This window comes from Pogoniulus pusillus, chromosome 23, assembly GCF_015220805.1.
Source record: "Pogoniulus pusillus isolate bPogPus1 chromosome 23, bPogPus1.pri, whole genome shotgun sequence".
NCBI lineage: Eukaryota > Metazoa > Chordata > Aves > Piciformes > Lybiidae > Pogoniulus > Pogoniulus pusillus.
The window spans coordinates 11,281,658-11,301,586 of NC_087286.1; the positions used below are offsets into that span (position 1 = coordinate 11,281,658).

Here is a 19,929-nt window from a genome sequence, read left to right on the forward strand (position 1 = left end):
CTAGCTCCACAAAAGCAGTATGATTTTGATGAACGAGATGGCTGCCAGACTGAGGGAATTCATAAAAGGAATTCAGAATTACAAAAGAAGCCTTGAGGGAAATGTTTGGTGAACATAAGTAAAATTATGATTTGTCTTAATGCTGACTAAGATGAAATACGAAACACAAATGTGTAAAACCCCACCAAGGGCATGGGACTCATCCAAAAACCAAACAGTGGCAGGATGCTTTTGCCCCTTCCCCAAAGAAGAGACACAGACAGCTCCAACCACTCAGAAAGGCTGGCAGGGATCCAGCTGTGCCCCTTCTTTCCCTAGTACTGCACTGCATGCATTCAGTAGCCACAGTTCTGGAAGCTGTGAGTCTTTTAGGTGACTTCTCCCACATAGTGTGGGGTTTTAAGCCTTTCCTTTGGTCACAAAGCAGTGAGGCTATGCCAGCTCCATTGTGCTTTTTGAAGCAAGTCTGGGCCAACTAGGATGCAGGAGCCATGGGTTCCCTGGCACTTCACCTTAGCAAGGCAGAATGAGATTAAATCCTCACAGGCAAACCAGATCCTGAGTGTAAGAAAATCAAACAGAGACACTTGAGTTGGGGACAGCTGTCCCTCAGAAAGTGTTTAAAGCAACAGTTCCTGGACCCTGTAACTTAGCTTCTTAAAAATGGCAAATTGAACGTCCTTTCTTGTGGTCCTGTTTGGAAAGAGCTCCTCTAAACAAGTTACAACACTTGGCTTAAATCTGATGAGTGCCACAGGCAAGAAACCTATGGCAAGGCAGCTTGCAACCCAGGTGTAGCGTCCATCTTTCACACCCCAAAGTCAATCACACTCTCCCTTTTACTGTTCTCCTGTGGTCTACAGGACTTCTGAACCATATTTTGTGATTGTACAACACCTTGTCTGTGCAGTCCTCAAAAGTAGGGAACATTCATCCATTATTCCCAGAGCCTAAAGTAACGCCAACAAATAACTAACCAGGGCAGACTGAGCACCATTCCAACACCTACAGCTGAGAGGCAGTTCAGTTTCAGCCAGAGGTCTAAAAGAATTTTAGGTCAATTTCTTTACTTTCAGGAGAGGATTGCTTACTCTTTTCACATAAAAAAGTGAATAGTGAATAATTACTCTGCACAGAGCTCTCAGGTGTGCTTAGGTTCTGTGGTTGGAAAAGATCCAGCAGATAATCCTGCCTCCATCCTGCTGCCTTGCAATACCCACAACTGTGCTTGCTGAATGTAGCTAATGTAATTGCTGAAAGGAAGGAGAGCCCAGGCCGGACTAAACATGCATGCAGATCCCCTCCGAGCTTAGCTTCTCATTTCTAAACCCAAGCCACTACTCCATGCATCTGGGTGAGAACGAAGCTTACGGCAGCACCTCCCTCGCCCACATCCTCATCAATACCAAGATGTCCCAGCAGAGGGATGCTCACACACAGACAGACCGACCGACCGTCTATGCAGGGATGCTCACGTAGGCAGACAAACCGACCATCTATGCAGGGGGGCTCACACAGACAGACAGACCGACCGTCTATGCAGGGATGCTCACGTAGGCAGACAAACCGACCATCTATGCAGGGGGGCTCACACAGACAGACAGACCGACCGACCGTCTACGCAGGCGGGGCTCACGCAGACAGCCGGCCAGAGCGACCGACTATGCACGGGTGCTCAGACAGACAGACTGACCGACTGTCTATGCCACAGATGCATCAGAAGCTTTCCCTATGGAATGTGTCCGTTAGGTAAGGCTCAGCAGGAGTGAATATAAAATCCTGGCTTTGCTGGGAAGTACTTCATGTGGTTAGACCAGAGCAGAATTGAAAACTCAGCCTGCTCTGAGTTTATTTCTCTTGACTGGGAAGGAAACGAGCTGAGGCTTGCTTTTGTTGTCAATCATACCCAAAGTTTTAGGGTAGGCTTAAACAAGGTAGCAACAAGATCTTGGCACTTCCAGATCTTAAAAGGCAATTAATAAATAAGCAACTTTTTATTGGGAACTTAAAAAATCCCTTACCTACTCAGAAATGCAAACCCAGAGCACTCTGCATTTTGTCCTGTAAACAAAGCAGTGTAAGGACAGACTTATGAATAAATCTTTACCTCTGTTACCAACACTTTTGTGTGAACTTACTTGAGATGTAAATATTTAATGTTTCTTTTCCCTGCATTACTATTTATTTTTCGTGTGGGGGAGTAAAGTCACCCCTCACTACCATGGAGCAGGTAAATAATGTATTAGTCATGAAAAACACCAGAGAAAAACAAATGAGAGGGTATCTTACCTTTGGTCATCACAATGCCTGCAAGAGTTTTGTGGCGTGCGTGCATGGAAGTGAAATTGTCTGTCAGCTCCTGGAACTTCTGTGCAACCATTTGGTATATGGAATCAGCAAAATCCTGCAAGACACAGCCAGAGAGAGCTTTTTCACTTCCTTGAATGAAGAACCCAGGTGCTTCTGCAGATTAGCCACCTGCTGTCAATTGCTGAGACCTTCCTCTCACAAATAAACAACACCTACATGAGCAAAGATAGAAGGAGCACCTCTTTTTCTACTATCCACATCACCCTCAGAGATGGCCAGATGAACTAAACTAAAGCTAGAGCTCTGCTCTGACTGCCATCACTGGGGAAGGGTAGGCTTTAAGACTGACTTTTTTTGTGGTCTCCTAGATGCTGGTCCAGGATCAGCTCACAGGAGATCCGTTGGTCCTTAAAGCATTCTGTTGTAGCAAGCTGAAGAGGTGAACGTTTCACAAGCCCACTGAAAATGTCCACCAGCCCATGAAGCCTGAGAGCTCAGCTCAGGCCTTAGTTACAGGCAGGGACCACCTTCTCTGCATTGGAGCGAGTTAAACAGATAACAGATAAGGAGGTGAAGCAGCAGCTGAGCAATGTGTTTGGTGCTGTCAGGAGAGTACCATGGTCTGTCCTGCTTCCACCTCCACAGCCACTGGGAAGAGGGGAAAGGGAGCCTTTGCTTGCACATCATAGCAGGGATGCTGGTGTGCAGCAGAGGTGAGGTGCGGGTCTGCTAGGTTTGCTTCTGGGCACAGCAGCTTTGTTGAAAGGTTAAACATTCCCATGGACAAGGCTCTAGAGACTGTGGGGGCTGCACCCTCAGGTCTGAATGAGTCCAGTCTCCAGGGAGAGCCTTGGGAAGCTGATTACTGAAGCCAAGCAGGGTAAAAGGTCTAAAAAATGTATTCTGCAGACTGCATATGGATGAATGCAAACCAGCTCTGAGGGCACCACCAGCTGGACCGCTTCCTTGCTGCAATGTTCAGTATCTTTTCATTTACTTAATCTCTGCACTTTGGCACTGAGCCTTTCAAGCATATATTGGAGATAAGTCAGAGGAACACTCTCTGTGAGCATGAGTTGCTCTTAAAGTGCTTTGCAAGTCTGGAAATAAAAAAAGATACAGAGGAGCATTCTGCAGTTCTTTTGGCTGTAGGTTTTTTTGTGCAAAACCAAGCTGTACTTCGGGTACCTAAATTCTGCTGGGAGCACTTCCTGAGGGCTGGAACTCACTCTGTGATGCTGACAGAGGCCTCCTGGCATGTTGCAATCTGGTTAGCCCTGAGTGACTGCACCTTTGCCAGGAAAAGTGGCTCGACCAAGCAGCGACTCCAGTTTTCCTCCTGCTGTTGGGATAAGCTGCATGTGAGGTCCTGGCAAAACAGGAATTCCCCTGGTTCCCTTAAGGGGATCCATTGCACACAGGCAGGAGACACTGAATCTGATATTCAACCTCTCTTAAGATCAGATCCACTGCTTTTCTCCCCAAACTGTTAAAGGTGATGAAAAGACGTTGGTGAAAGCAGTGTTCTGAACTAGGAGGACACAGAGCTATCTTTCAGAGGAAAGCAGCTTCTAATTCCCAAATATTAGCAGTAATGGTACTGCCACTGAGAGCCTCTGCAGGCTGCACACCATATGTTCTACAGTTTGTTACAGAAAGTCAGCTTCATTTTTAAACATTATTACAGCAAACACAAAACCCTAATGATATAAAACATAACAGCAGTTAGGCAGCCCCCTTTTCATAAAACCTGGATTTCTTTTCCCCGTGTACAATCCTCGTAAGTGATTGCAATTTGCTCCAACACATAGAGGATAGGATTTCTTTGACACAGTAATTGCTCTTTGTTTTGCTAAACACAGATTTCCAAGGTATTGCTCTGGGAACAAACCATTTGCTCCAAAACACAGTTTGATATAACATGTCTTGTTGCAAAAGAAAGAGCCACATAACCCATTTTGGGGAAAATCTACACTAGAATTAGATGAAACCTAAGAAAAAATATCAAGAATGATTTGACAATTCCTAAATGGAGTTTCACTTGGACTGTGTTTATGCCTCTTCTAATCTAGTTGTCCACAGCTACTGTGTGAGCAAGATATTGTTCATACAGCGCTTCTGAAGGGATGAATTTTGGGTCAATTCTCATTTGTCAAGCATCAAGGCACTCCTGTGATATAAATGCAATTATAGTTGCTTTACAGATGAATGAGTGAAGGCACTAAAAGAGTGAGGGACTGGTCCAGGGGAATAGCAGAGAGCTGGGCACGGCCAGGTGTTCAGTTTTCCTGGTGCTCTGGCTAAGTGCTCAGCACTGGAACGCTGCCTGTCTTTCATCACATGAAAGTTTGCTCCTGAACTTGTTTTTCCCTACAGAAAAGGGACTTCATCCATAATGGAAAAGCAAAGGATTTTTGCAGGGCTGGGAGAACTGGGTCCCATATGGTGGACTGAAAATCTGATCAGCTTTATTTAGACTACAAAGGCAGAAAGAAAAAAAAGTCTCTCAATAAAACTATCTGCACCATCACTTAAAAAAAAAAGCATCAAATCATCATTTCATCTCCTGCACTGCTGCAGCCCAATCCATGCCTAAACTTCCAGCATGCCCTCCAAATCTGCATCCCAGGGCATTTTGTGCTCATTAAGAGTTAATTAGCTTTGAGGCACATACAATTCCTAAAAGAATCATTTAAAAAATGCTAAATAGAACAAATAACTTTTAACTTTGGATTTAGAAATCCCCAGGGCCAGGGCTTTCTTTACTTCATTTGGCAGTAGGCTCCAAAGCCAGAGAGTGAAGAGACTCACTAACAGCAAAATAACAACGTGACTTCAGATAACACCTAGGGGCGATAAGGAATTGGGCATTTGCTGATCTGGAGTGATCCGAGGCAGTAAAGAACAGCACATTCATTACACGGGAAGCCTCTTGGCTTAAGTAAAACCAGGCAAGCAGTTTGCTTCTTGAATCCATTGCCTAAAATGTTGCCAGTGAAATGAATAGAAGCAAAGAGTGGCATACATGGACAGAAGCCAGATGCAGGATAGACACCAGAAACAGAGTCTAACCTGAGAGGTAACTTGCAGGCTTACTGCTACCACATCAGCATATTGTTATCATAACGAGATTATTATTTATAGCAGATAGACATAGAATATATGTAATAAGAAATATAATATCATAATAGATCATCATCATCATTATTATGAAAGATCCACAAGTTTCTGAATGGATATTACAAAGCACAATGGAATGGAGGAAAAGGAGCAGGGTTAGTTTTGAAGACAGAGGAAAATAAGAATTCAAGAGATGCACTGCTCAGCCCTGTCAAATTTGACACCCTAAGGACTGATGTAAGTAATGTAGCATAACTGCAGGGCCTTGAATGATCCATTCCTGCAAGCGGGCCTGGTGGCAAAGCTGGGTATGGAGTTTCCAGATCTGCTTCCAGAAGCTACAAGAGGTGCAGAGTGCTGCCTTCCTCTCTACCATACGGCACAGAGGCTGTTTGGTTTGCTCTGTCCATGGGCACTGAAATCAGTGACGGTACTTCTGCCTACAGAGAGTGTTTACACAAAGGCAAAACTGGTTACAAATCTGGTGTATACAACACTGAGATAAGAGTTGGCACATTTACTCCTGCTACTTTAGAATCATAGATTCCAGAGAGTTTCTTGCCTTAGAATCATAGAATCAACCAGGTTGGAAGAGACCTCCAAGATCATCCAGTCCAACCTAGCACCCAACCCTAGCCAATCAACCAAACCATGGCACTAAGTGCCTCATCCAGGCTTTTCTTCAACACCTCCAGGGACGGTGCCTCCATCACCTCCTTGGGCAGCCCATTCCAATGCCATTCCTCCTAACATCCAGCCTATACTTTCCCCGGCACAACTTGAGGCTGTGTCCCCTTGTTCTGTTGGTGGTTGCCTGGGAGAAGAGACCAATCCCCACCTGGCTACAACCTCCCTTCAGGTAGTTGTAGACAGCAATAAGGTCACCCCTGAGCCTCCTCTTCTCCAGGCTAAACAACCCCAGCTCCCTCAGCCTTTCCTAGTAGGGTTTGTGTTCCAGGCCCCCCACCAGCTTTGGTGCCCTTCTCTGGACACGTTCCAGCACCTCAACATCTCTCTTGAATTGAGGAGCCCAGAACTGGTCACAGTACTCAAGGTGTGGCCTGATCAGTGCTGAGTACAGGGGAAGAATAACCTCCCTTGTCCTGCTGGCCACACTATTCCTGATCCAGGTCAGGATGCCACTGGCTCTCCTGCCCACCTGGGCACACTGCTGGCTCATGTTCAGCTCCTATCTACCAGTATCCCCAGGTCCCTTTCTTCCTGGCTGCCCTCCAGCCACTCTGTCCCCAGCCTGTAGCACTGCTTGGGGTTGTTGTAGCCAAAGTGTAGAACCCTGCACTTGGCCTTGTTCAGTCTCATCCTGTTGGCCTCTGCCCACCCATCCAGCCTGTCCAGGTCCCTCTGCAGGGCTCTCCTACCTTCCAACAGGTCAACACCTGGTCCTAGCTCAGTGTCATCTGCAAACTTATTGATGCTGGACTCATTCTCCTCGTCCAGATCATCAATAAAGATACGGAACAGGACTGGGGCCAGCACTGATCCTTGGGGAACACCACTAGTAACAGCTGCCAACTGTATGTGTTGCTATTAAAGAATAATCCCAGGACACTGAAAGACAGATATCCAGGTGATCATTCCTGATGGGATGAAAACTAGAAAAATCCACTTGCTGGTGGCTGTTGTGTTGTATCCCAAAGTCAAACTTCAGGATACAGATGAGGCTATCATCTGCCATCAGAAAGATGTTAAAAAACAGACACAAAAGGAACCATTCTTTCTTTTTTATCCTTTAAATCTTTGTTACCAAAACAATGAATCTCAGAGAAAAGTTGTGTCTGGTGATATCACAGGTCCTACTGCCAGATAGGAGTGAAAAGTCTCCATCTGGAGTAAATACAAGAGCCAAATATATCTTGGCAGCTTCTGAACAAGTATCAGGTTGATAGTAGAAAAAGGGGAAATTTCAGCATATGGAGGAAAAGAATAGTACAAGTTTTCCTTGTGACAGAAAGACTCAGTGCAATTAACAGAGGTGCATGCAATTGCACTGAGCACTTCATGGCAGAAATGGCAGCTTGGGGCAGTGGGGACAGGGCAGGAGAAAATAAAAAGCTATGGCCAGCCAGAAGTCTGACCATCCTTACCAAAGCACTTGGCAGATCAAGCACCCAAATACAGCCTGAGTGCTGGACTTAAGGGGGACTTGCGTTTGGGTGTTAAATCTCTTTGGATTGCTGAGATCTGATGCAAAATGCCACTTGAAGATGTTCCAGATTAGACCCAGCTGGCAAGGATGAGTACAAACACACCTGTGCCCTGGCTGGGCAGGGTGAGCTCAGCCATGCCAAACTGACTTGTGTTTTGAGAGGGAAAAGAAGGACTCTGGGGAAGAACAGACCTTTCAGGTGCTGAGTTCCTTTCAGAACCCCTGCTTTGGCTCACTTGCTATCAAAATCCTTGCTTTCATAGGTCTCCACTTAGATTTTCCTCCACAAACAGTATTTGTCTTACAGGCAACTTCTTTGACATCAACTTCTTGCTCAATCTGACTACTACAGTGAGTGTTATGAGTAAGGCAAACAAGAGAGCTAGATCCACATTGAGAGGCACATTTTGGCTCCACTCAAACCATGCACCTTGCCTAAATGCCTGCTGGCACCGATGGAAGCAACAGTTCCTAGTCAGCTGCCTGGGAGAAGAAAGAAAAGAGACAACACTAAAGTTTTGCCTATGAGAGCCTGCAGCATCGAATGAGCTATATTGTAATACACACAAGGAGGCTGGAAGAGTGAAAAATAGATGTCATTATTATTAGAAGAGCACTGTGTTGTTTGAAGTATTCATCTGCCCTTGATTACCATATCAAATTGCTTGTGTTATTCACAAAGGGAAAGCAAACTTTAGATCATACCACTACAGAACTAAAAACTTTTAGTCATTCCTCAGCACTAATATTTCAAATGGTATAAATAATTAAATGTGTTCAAGTTTGCAATGGGAGTCTTCAGGGTAAAACTGACATTCAACAGAAGTCGTAAGGATATGAAAATCAATAGATTATAAAGGAGAAAGCCTTTAGTAAACATTTTCTATTGAAATCCTGTCTTAGGGTTTATAGGGTTGAAATACCAAAAAGGTTAGATTTGCATATGGATGGGAAAAGAAATCCTGCTATACAGATATCACCAAGGGCTCTGTTTCTCCTGCCTCTCAAGCACTTTGCTTTCCAGAAAATTACTGACATTTGGGGGGTAAATGTTGAACACAAGGAATGAAGATTGGGTTGAATTAAGTTCACAACTCCTTTCACAGACAAACGGGGTTGGACACCCAGCTCTTTCAGCTAGCTGAGGGGGAAACGGCACTCACTGATAGTGGGAGTTGGTACTTCCTCCTGCAGGAAAGTCTCACTGAACAAATGGGAGGGGAGGAAAATGCAGCACAGAGAATATCAATCCTGAGGGGCTGCTCTTGATCAGGGTGTGCAGCAAACTGCTACACGATACACTTTTCCCAGGCTTGTAAATAAGTCTGCTGTAGCTGGGTGGAGATTCATTGCTAAGTGATTGTACCCTTGAGCCAATGAATTAGTCAGGCTCTTCCCAGGTACTACATCACCTTCAAGATGCAGCCTTGAGAAGAGTAATATCTGAGAGCTGTGGGCTACTTTCCAACATCAGTCTTCTAGCATCAGTTTAACACCAGGAGCTCCTCCAGCACATTGGTCAGGGCTGAATGAGGACCGAGAGTAGCGGACAGGCAGGGATAGCCTGCGGAAGGAAGGAGGGCAGTGGGTCACAGCCAGCTGGTTGCAGCCTGAGTTCATTCCTTGCTCTGCTTCCTGGAAGCCTTGGTGCAAAGCACTTGCTTTGCCACGAGGCCCACTCCTGCAGAGGTAAAAGGGAACAATTTTTACCACTCAAAGGAACTGTGAGGCAAGTGGTAGCAATAGTGGTGAGACTCTCCAAGTCCATGCAAGGACTTCCCTAGCCAGACCGGAGGCTGCAGCCCACAGTTCCTCATAACTCAGCCTCCCTTCAGCATGCACAGACATTTATGGAGTACTACTCAAAGAACAAGGCACTGCCAGGAAATTCATTGTGGTTCTTTCCCTGAGATGTGCAGTAATTATTGCTCTCTGATCATAACTCCTACAGCATTGATCATTATGTCAGGCTTTGGCTCACCCTCAGGGCCAGCAGATATGGGCTTTCCTTTACCTCAGACAGATGAGGTTTGACTGTGTCTGGCTGTATACTTTCATTCCAGCTGATGGCATTCATGTATCCTGTGTGCACCCCAACTCAGAGAAGTCTTCTCACCCCTGCTTTTCAGGGGGCACTGGCTGTGTGCTGCTCAGGCAGCAGCTAGGTACAGCTTCCCACACTGAGCTTCTGATGGAAACTCAAATCATGCACTTCTGGCACTGAATGGCCTCGCCTTTTTGAGGCCAATCACCTACTGATTCTGTCAGAGGAGTCACTCTCACCAACCCCCCTGTCTGTTCACAGTTCTGTTATAAATGTTTCAGCTACACATGATGCTGAGCTACCACGATGAACTCCTTACTTCTGTAATCATCAAACATCCCAGATTTGCTCTGCACTCCTCAGTGGCTTGGCTGACCTTGGCCAACTCCTCTAGGCTGTGCACAGGCCTGCAGGGCTCAGAGTGACCCTTTGCTGGCTACTTTCCTCTCTTGCCCTCAGCTTGGTTGGAAGCTGATTACTCTGCTGGTTTCCCAGGCCCCATAAAACACATCTGCCTCCATGCTGTTGCTTATCATGTACTACATAAGTATCAGTACTATGCTGGCTACTGTACAAGGCAGACTTTGAAGGTAGTCCCTGTGTGGCAGGTGGCAGAACAACAAAACACCTCAAAAGACCCACGAATGGGAGCCAGAATAGCAAAGACCTTCTCCCACCCACTTGGGTTTTGAGTTTCCAGTACCCCTAGGGCGTTATGGACATGAGAGCCACTGCCTATGCTGGGCTTGGGAGGACACAGCATGGCCAGGGAAATGAAGATTCATGCATCCAGCACATACTCCAGCAATGACTACAGCCTGCAACAGACTTCTCACTTGTGACGTTTCTTGAGCGGCTAGATGCAAGCTCATTATCCTCTACTGTACCTGAAACTCTTTTACTAGGGAACACAAAAGCTTCCCAGTAAATTTCTTCTAAATCTCTCCAGAGGGATTTTTCAGCCACCACTGCCAATGTCTGCGGAAGCCTTTGTTAAAGTATGGAGCTTTGTCACACAAATACTGAGTTTGACATGAGGAGGGGGCAAGTCTCATTGGGCCACTGGAGGAGGGAGGGACACATTTAGAAACTGATAGCTATGATGTGAGCTCTGCTACAATGCAAAAGCCTCTGAATTTGTACAAGTTCTCCTCTGTGACCCTGTAAATGAGATTAATCAATGTTCACTATCTCAAAAGACATTTGCAGCAACAGTAGGAAATACAATGATCAAACAGAAATTTATTCTACAAGCTCAGGGAAAAAAAATTGCTCTGTTTTCTCAATATATCCCCTGACTACAAGGGAATCAATGAAACTTAACATGATGTATCTTTTTATTTGTTTCAGAAATCCCTGGAGTGACTGCAAGAAAAGAGAACAGATGAAATAAGCATCCCTATTGGAAAAGGAAATAATGTCAAATCCAAATGCCCCAGCTCCTCCAAAAAGTACAACTTCCTATTTAGTAGGAAAACACTTTGCATATAGGTTTAATTAGAATCCTTAAAATCACATTAGTGGATGCTAACTAATGAGCCCCTCTATCTGAGGTTGATTCATTGCTGTCTGCACTCATCTTGCTCTAAAAAGATGCCACCAATGAGAACCACTTCAATGAAGTTAGAGGACTGACAGGAGCAGTTGGCCTCTAAAGGAGGCCATGCTAAGTTTCCAGCTTTGCTTCTTCTGAGTACGGCTCTGCATTATTGCCCTGGCAATGAAGAATACCCATTCCAATTCTACAGAATCATTCCTGAAGTCAATACTGCACCTGCTAACAGAGACCAGAAAGGAGGGCTTATTTGTTTGCCTTTTTCCTTTTACTGATCCTTAACCCAAAAGCCTTCTTCCCGCAGAGTGCTGAATAATTCAGACCAGTGAAGCAGCATTGGCTCTGCAGTCTCGTGCCCACTTTAGGCCAAGCCTCAGGTGGCAAGCTGCTGTACACCACAGACATTGAATTAGCATGAATGGCTCTTCTTTAACTAGCTAAAAGCTCTGTATGGCCACCAGTGCCTAGGAACAGTTAACGCTGTCAAAAGGCTTTGATGCTCTCAATAACAACTCAGATTTTAGCTTCATATTAGGAGCATGTCTCTAACAAAATCAATGCTTTACTTGAGAAATGCCTCTTCAGATTCCTGTTTCCTCTTTTCATCTTTCTCAGGTGCATGAAAATGAATGTCCTTTGGAAACTAATGGTGGCAAACCCCATGTTTCACACAATACTCCTGGCCTTTTCAGGTCCACTCTCTTCCCAAAGCCTAAGCAGTTAGCAGCTGTTGGGCAAAGGTTCAAAGCAGGGAGCAAGCAGTGCTTGCTCAAACCCCTCGAGTATCACTCTGAAAATCTATGCCTGTGTGTTTATGGTTCTCATTACGAGGCTGCACTGCTAAGAGCCTTCTCCATCACATGTATGCTTTCTTAGACAAAGCAGGGTGCAGGAGGTGTCCAAAACAAATTTAATTCTGAGCTGCTGATGCCAGCCAAGCAGACCACGATTCAGCTTCCTGAAGCACACAATGCACTGCGTGGCAATGGCTGTACAGACACAGGCATTTTCCCTTTCTCCTTGTTACAGATCTTGCTGTCATTTGCTGTAATGATTCTCCACATTCAGCGGTAACCTTGCTAACAACCTTTCCCTTGGCTGCGAGCAGTGCTAAGGCAGCCTGCATTTTGTGTTACCTCACCGTTCTCTGGGCTTCTCCTCAAACGTGGAATTACCAGGGACAGTTCTCATCAGCTGTGGTGGCTTTGTGCCAGGACAGTCAGAACCATGATTCTGGCTGAGTCCTGACTGCCACTAGGGCACCCAACAGAGCCATTTGGGACTGGTGTGTGCCTGGGGCCAGGGCTGAAACTGGTGTCTCCCTGGGACTTACTGTCCCTTACTGGGCAAGCAATTAACAGAACATTGCTGAAGTTAACAAAGAGTTTTACTGTTTTGTGTCGACTGAGAACCTGCGTCTGAAGCTCAAGTATTGCTTCCTATTAAACCTCCTTCCACCTCCAGTCAAGAAACTCCTAACCAAGTGTCCACACCTAGAACTTGGGAATAGCCTTTTAAAGCCTTGTGACAACACTCTTGGGCAAAACCTGTCACCTCAGCGAGCTTGTCTTTAAGCAAAAGACCAGGGAAGGGCTGGCCAGGAGACCTGGACCGTGTGAACTGCCCTCTACAGGACCTTTCCGTGCGAATTGATGAATCCACTTCTTTTATCAGCACCGTATTTCTGGAGGGGTATCAAAGGATCTCTAAGGTGCCTGGCACTACACGACTCAGCTCCTGCATACGACCACGGAGTAATAAAGCTTCCCTAAATTCAGACAGCATTCCAGAGAGAACAGAGAAATAACAGCTCCACAGCCAGCTCCCAGGACAAGCAGAACTCTGTCACCAAGCCGTGCTGGTAAGGTAACGGCTGGATGTTAACTCACTTGCTAAGACACATAATCTGAAGGACGCTCCAGTCAGTTGTTTTCAGCATGTTTCTCTCTCTCCTGCACTGCTCACAGGGCTCCTCAACAAGGAGGAGTTGGCACAGAAGCCTTGCAGTCCCCTCCACAGTCTGTAAACCTGTCCTGTCAAGATCTGAGCAGTGGGGTGGAGCTGGGCTCCAGAGCTGGCTACCACAGACAGCAAAGTAAAACATGGTGCTGGGAGCACCCCAGAAAGATAAAAGCAAAGAAGGGTAGGATTTCAAGGCTACTTCCCGTTGCACCTTTGTCTTCTTGTCTTCCCTCATCCCTTCTCCTCCTGTGATCATGGGTTTAACCATTCCCTCCCCTTCTGTTGAGTGAATTTGTGCTTAGCCTCACAGAAGCATTGCCTAGGTGGTCTGGAAACTCAGACAAACTATTATACAAATCAAAGTCTGTCCAGTTTCTGATAACACCAAAACTAATTTATTTTTTGTTTATACTCCACTACCTTTGACAAAGCTTCCTCTAGAGATTTATATCTCCATCCTTACTGCCTTCCAACCATTTGTCAACTCTTTCTGTTTTGCAACCAACAAAAGAAAAAAAAATAATGTGACATCAACCTTGGAAGAGGTACTGAGTGCAGAAGGGTTTTTTTTGGATGTGATAAAATCTTGCCTAAAACCATGTCCAACCTTTTCAGTAAAAAGTCCAGATGGCTTTGCAGCCTGTACAACAGACTTAATTCACTGATGCTTCTCTAAGTGTCAGCAGGGTGTTGTCTTCCAGAACTAGTAAATGTGCAATGAAAGGCAGCTTGGAGGGGAGAAATACACACAACAAACCCCCTCTGTCTTCAATCCCCCTGCCTTCCCCGAAAATCAAATTAATCTGAGAATCTCTACATGCATCTGACTGGAAATGCCCCCTGGGTAGGGAAAGGCTTTGCAAACAACTGGAGGTGTAAGGGCTGGGGTAGTGGTTCAGGCACCTCCAGGCTGAGCAGTGATTTATGCACTCACAGCTGGCTCTAGCCTGCCCTTGCCTGCATTGCAAACATTTCATCAAGACCCTTCCCAATTCTGTCTGTAGGCTTCAAACTGCAGCAGTTCATGGTGCCCTCTTCACTATGCTCGCATTAGCGCAAAGGAGCACTGTTGAGGCTGACAGGAAGGTGGAGAAGAGGCGGGTGAAGGTCCAGGGATTTGGGCTGAGTTTCTGAGCCTGGTGCCTGGATCTCCCGCAGCCCGATGCCATCATGCCATCAGACCTTGCCTCAGTTTCCAACTCCTAAAACAGGCACATTTTTGTGATCTATGTGTGTGACTCCTTCATTAGAAGTGGGGGTCAAGGTATTGTTTGATTTCAATTTATGGCCCAACACACCAAGGGATTAGCACTGTGCTGCCCATGCCTCCACTCTGCATAGTGCCTAGCTTTACACCCAGGCAATATGGGAGAATGAGCAGCAGGCCAGATCAGACATGGCCAACACTGACCCTGCAGCCCGAGCTGAGAGCAGCCAGATCCTGCACTCAGCAACACAAGTACAGAGGATGTCTTCCTGGTCTACACCAGGAGAAAAACTGCCTACTCTTGGTGCCACCTCTGAGAGCTTCAACAAAAGCAGGAACAGTAAAAAGCTCCAACCAATAGCAAGCCCATGCCACTATGGTCATTTCAGCCCTGGTTAGTACTGCAGCCACCTCCTTAGTGTTCCTAATTCTGTTACAACTGTGTAGCCTTCAGGTTGGCAATGTTCTTCCTCCGCAACCGGGCAGAGCATACACCAGTGCTGACATGCTTTAGGGCCAAAGAGTCATGGTGTGATTGCAAAGCAAATAATAAGTGATGGTCACAACGGGAAAGTTCTCAGAAGACAGGAAAAGAAAAAAGAAAAAGAAAAAAAAAAAAGAAAAGGGAAAAAAGCAGAGATTGGTGAATACAAGGCCCTTCCACTCTGTCTCCAGCTTTGTTTCTTACTGACACTCTACTCCTGTTGTGAGCTGACAGCTGCGGTCCAGACTTTGTCAGGTAATTAATCTGGCTGGTTCATTCTCACAGGTGAGGAGCAGGTTGGTGCAGCCTCCTCTAGAAGGGGTTTGTGGTTTTTCTTTCAGAGCAGCACAGGTATGAAATCTTGTGTTTGTGTGAACGTGGGGACACAACACACTGCTGGACCTGGCCAGCCATTTGTTCCTTCCTCACTGCAGAGTTAAATGCTCCTGTGCTTTGAAGGGTGACTGGAAGGAAGCTTCAGACTGGAATTTAAAAGCATCAGACTTGTGCTCATTGATTGCAAGTGGCAAAACATCAAAACTCCCAAGCTCCCTTGCCAAGGTTGAGCACTGTTGCTCTGACTCACACCACTCCTGTGTCTGTTTAGAAATGAAACTGATTAAAGAAAAGAGATGATGAGAGAGAAAGCAAAGCCATCTCTGGATGGGGAAATGGGGGATGGTCTACCACATCTTAACATTTGGTTAGCTGTGAAGCTGTGCAGTAATAAGAAGATACAGCAAAGACAGCTCAACCAAGCACCTTCTCTTTTGCAAGATGCAGACAGTGCTCTGCAAGGCCAGCAAGCTGTGAAACCTGCTCCTGTGGTTCTTGCATCAAAGAGCCAAAACGTCCTTTCACTGGAGCTGTGTGCCTTCAAGCCATCCCTGAGCTTCACAGAGCCACTTTCTTCTCTTTGATGGTTTCTTGCCACTTCCACATTGTGCCCCAAGATACGTGTCTTGACAAATGGCTGAGCAATGCAAGGCTGGGCCACACAACTGTACCACAGCATCCCTGTCCCCTGCAGCCAGGTGTTCTTCACTTCTTCTTCCTTATAGTCCTCTTCCTTATGCTGCTTCTTCCTTCTTCTTAGAATCCAGTATGTTCTTCAATCTTGATCTGCATATTAATCTGTTCTATCTGTGTTCTGGGGTTTTCATGGACAATCCAGAGATGATTCAGTTCAGACTGGGCTGTGAAAGGGCACAACGGTTAGTAAAACTACACTGTACCCAGAGCAGAATGGCACAGTGAGCTGCAACGTCCCTCTGTCAAGCATAGCAACCTTGAATCCCTAGAGTCAGGGTGTGCTGATGGAAAGTAGTGCAGTGATCCCCAAGTAGCTGGCTGTGTTGGGAGGTAGTTAGGAAATGGAGCTCTTCTCGCCTCTCCTTGGATGGTTTGGGCTGTTATTGCCAGGTGAACATTTCAGAAGATAGCTTCATTTCCACTGGTCAGCCCATGGAAACACACAAGACCCCTGAGTACGGCCTTGATGAGGCCACCTCTTCTCACAAGGAGCTATTTCACTCCCCTGCCTGCACAGGGAGCTCAGAGCTCCCAGCTCTCAGCAGCAGATGAAATCAGACCTCTATCCAGCTGCAGTGCTGCAGTAACACTGAATAGGTACCAGTAGCAAGTGATCAGAATAAAGTGATTTCCTTGCACCAGAAAATGAAATAAAATCCCCTCTCCTAAATCCCATTTAGCTCTACATTCATTACAGTGCCATGCTTTTGTAGTCAAATGCCCAGATCCTACTGGAATGTCCCAGATATTAATTTTCACTGCCAATAACAGGAGTCCTGTACACTTAACATTGTCCCTGGGACACAGGAAAAACATGTTTCAGCAGCTAATGAAATTATCACAGACTCGATGACCTGGAAAACATATAAGAAAGTCTTAGCCTTGCTGGCTAAAATGATGTGGTGCAGCTGTATTTTGTCACTTACTTTATATATCTCTGCATATGTCACACCAAATTGCAGCCTACCATTTAATATATATAAAGGCAGTTAAGGAGGCTTTTTTTAGCTGACATTTCCAACACAGCTCAACAACTGTTTTGCTAGAATCCATGCCATGTATCATGTGTTTTATGGTTTCTCTAGCACATAGAGGGTTTAACTGTTGGAGGACTCAGTGACAGGCATGTAGCAGTGTTACCTTTTATTCTCTAGCCAAACTTTAATGTCTCAGGCTTTATCACCTTTATTTTGTCACAAGTATTTTTGTGCTAGAGCTAAAACAAGCCACAAACCAAACCCTCCCCAAAGAGGTCCAAGGACGATGGGAAATCTCTCCAGCTGCACAACTGGCAGACAAGTTCAGGGAACTCGGTGCCATTGCAAAATGCATCATCATGCCATAAAGAACAACATATCTGAGCCTCTGGGGCTTTAAGCATCACACTTGCACAGGTAGATTGTTGGAAGCCTCTGAAGAGCACAGTCTCATTGCAGGCTCTAACTAGATGTAAGATTGTAGTTTTATGTTACGTGAGGATGAGGATATAAGGACCTAATGCTTTCTGATGTAGCTAAGACACACCTGCCCAGACGTTGCAACCATTTCAAATGCCTGTGCCTCAGCTTTCCTACCTGCATCGATGTGCCTGTGGCACCCCAGAGATCACATCTCTCAAGGTGTCAGTATGAAAGTCTCTATGGCAAAGCGAAGCATTGACACCATGGTGCTGGGACAGCTGATCCATGTCAGAGGCAAAATGAACACGTGTCTGCAACTCAGCTATCAAACCTGCCACTCCACATGCTCAGCACCAGTGGCAGGTGACATCACAAACCCATTCTCTCATCGCTGTCCCCCTGGATTTTTAGGAAAGGGCCAAGGTGCTAATGTTGCCCTGCTGGGAAACTGGAGACGTGTGATGCTGCCCACACCCCACAGCAGGGAGGGCAAACACTGTCCAGCATGTGGCTCTAGCAGCAGCTGCTCCTTGTGTCGTGTACTGGCTGGTAGCAAATCAACAGCCACGAGTTCTCTGGGGAGGAGACATAGCTGTCCCACCAGGAGCAGACATTCGCCTGCTCATCACCGGACAGAGGAAGCCCCTGGGAAGCGGTGTTTGGGTGTAAACATCCAGCACAGATTGTAACAGCAGTGCCACTAAAGATGAGTTGTTCTATGGGGAAAAGAGCCTACCTGGGCTTAGGGACACCAAGGATTGATTCTGATTCTGGTTCAGTACCCAGCAAGAGTGAAATGCCTTTTCAGCTTGCACCAGCTTCACAGGTATTCTACACAACACAGAGTAAGAGACAACAAGGGAGAAAGATCCCCCTTAGCTGGTGGGTTTTGTTCTTCCCCAGGATGGCTGAGGAACCAGTAGCATTCATAATACACTTCTAAAATTCTCTTAAGGGACTGGCAAAGTCCCTGGAAGGAAGCACAATGCAGTCTGCTTTGAGAATTCTACTTTAGAAAGCCTCAGATGTAAAATCCCAGCTTGAAGGGTGGGGAATGGCAGAAGATGAAGAAAAAAGGAGCAATTATTAATGAGTGGCACATGTCTGTGCCAGTTTTGGCAAAGCAACCACAACTGCTGAGAATGGAGTGAGCTTCATCTCTTTCCATGTGGCACATCCAGGTGGACATGGTTGAAGCTAACCACCCAACAGGCTTTGGCTTTAGTGGTGAAGCATTCCAAAAAGTCAATTTCTGTCTGACTGATTGCTTTAGAAAGTTTTTGCCTTTCCTTTTCCCCACACAAACTCTCCCTCCCAGTCTCTGGCTCTGTTACATATGGAAAGAACTCGGAATCTGTGCCAAACCTTGGAGGAATTCATAGAAACCTGTCCCTCCACTCAAGCAACTTTTGATTTGGACTTGCTGGGCCTTTAAAAGTGGTGCATTTCTGCTAATTCATGAGTTCAACTTTTTATGCAAAGTTTATAAAGAAAAAGTGCTTGTGCATTTCATTTCAGTCTGCATCTGTAGAAATTTGGAATAGCTAATGGCTATCAGTGCTGCCTACCAACACATTTTTTCGGGCCAACTGGCATTGATGTATGCTCATTGCATGTCTTTTGCTAACTAGTACGATTCTAAAAGTCTCAATGACTAAAAATCAGTCACTCAGAACTTACTGCAGGGGATTGCAAATAGCAGCTCTCAATTATGGAATGCAGACGGACTATAAAGCACCGTGTGGAACAAGAGATGGGCTATGGAAGCACGTTCACTCAGTGCAGGAAAGCTGTGCTGAGGTTTCCTGCAGAAAGGCCAACAGCCCTTGCTCCCTGGCTTTCCTTTCAGATTTCTCCACCAGCTCTCAAATGCTACTTGCTCATTGCCCTTTTTGTTGCCCTTCTGATTAACTCTCTTTACTAAGGTTTATCTTGTTTTCACTTGCTGGCACCTTTCCCTCATACCCTTCAGATGTGCTTTTCTTCCTCTTTCTCTTCTGCTACCATTTCCAGTCTGCCAGGAGAAGAGAGGGATCCTGAGCATGGTAGGTACATGGTATTCTGGGCATGAGAAGGGAAGATCTGCAGTGCTGGAGCTGGGCAGTACAACCTGGCATTGGGCAGAGTTGTGACCTGCCACACACCCAGACGAGGGTGTCACTTAGTGTCTACGCTGGAAAACATGATCATCCATGTCAGATGAATATAATGGATTAGCAGGAGGACTATCCACTAGAGAGATGGACACAAGTCCTGGCTTCAGCTACTGGATGAGGAGGGATTGGACACAGCAGGAACTAAGTCCATTTCCTTCCATGACTTTTCAGCTTTAGCCCAATTTCAGAGCCTTCCCAGAGCCCCTTATGACCATCCATGGTGGAACAAGACAGCAGAAAATTGATCAGCAGCAGTGAAATCCCTGGACTTTTCATGCTAGAGAAAGCTTGAGAGAAATGAGGAAATCATTGCTGTGCATTTGCTAAAAACAACGAAATTTCTGCCCTCTGCCCTGCCTGTCATGCTTCTGTTGGGACACAGGGAACAGCTTCCACTCACATTTGCAGATGAATGAAAGTGAAAAAGTCCCAAAGACCAAAGTGATTGCTACACGAGGCAAATGAACGGAGGCAAAGACCTCTTTTGGTGAG

The 19,929-nt window shown here is 45.9% G+C and overlaps 1 protein-coding gene across 1 annotated transcript in view; it reads right to left on the minus strand.

Annotated features, from left to right (window-relative positions):
* The window catches only part of ADARB2 (adenosine deaminase RNA specific B2 (inactive)), a 276,627-nt gene that overhangs the window by 44,726 nt on the left and 211,972 nt on the right, over positions 1-19,929 (minus strand). The window contains exon 5 of the mRNA XM_064162554.1: positions 2,290-2,404. Coding sequence (XP_064018624.1) covers positions 2,290-2,404 — 115 coding nt within the window. The remainder of the gene's footprint in view (positions 1-2,289; positions 2,405-19,929) is intronic.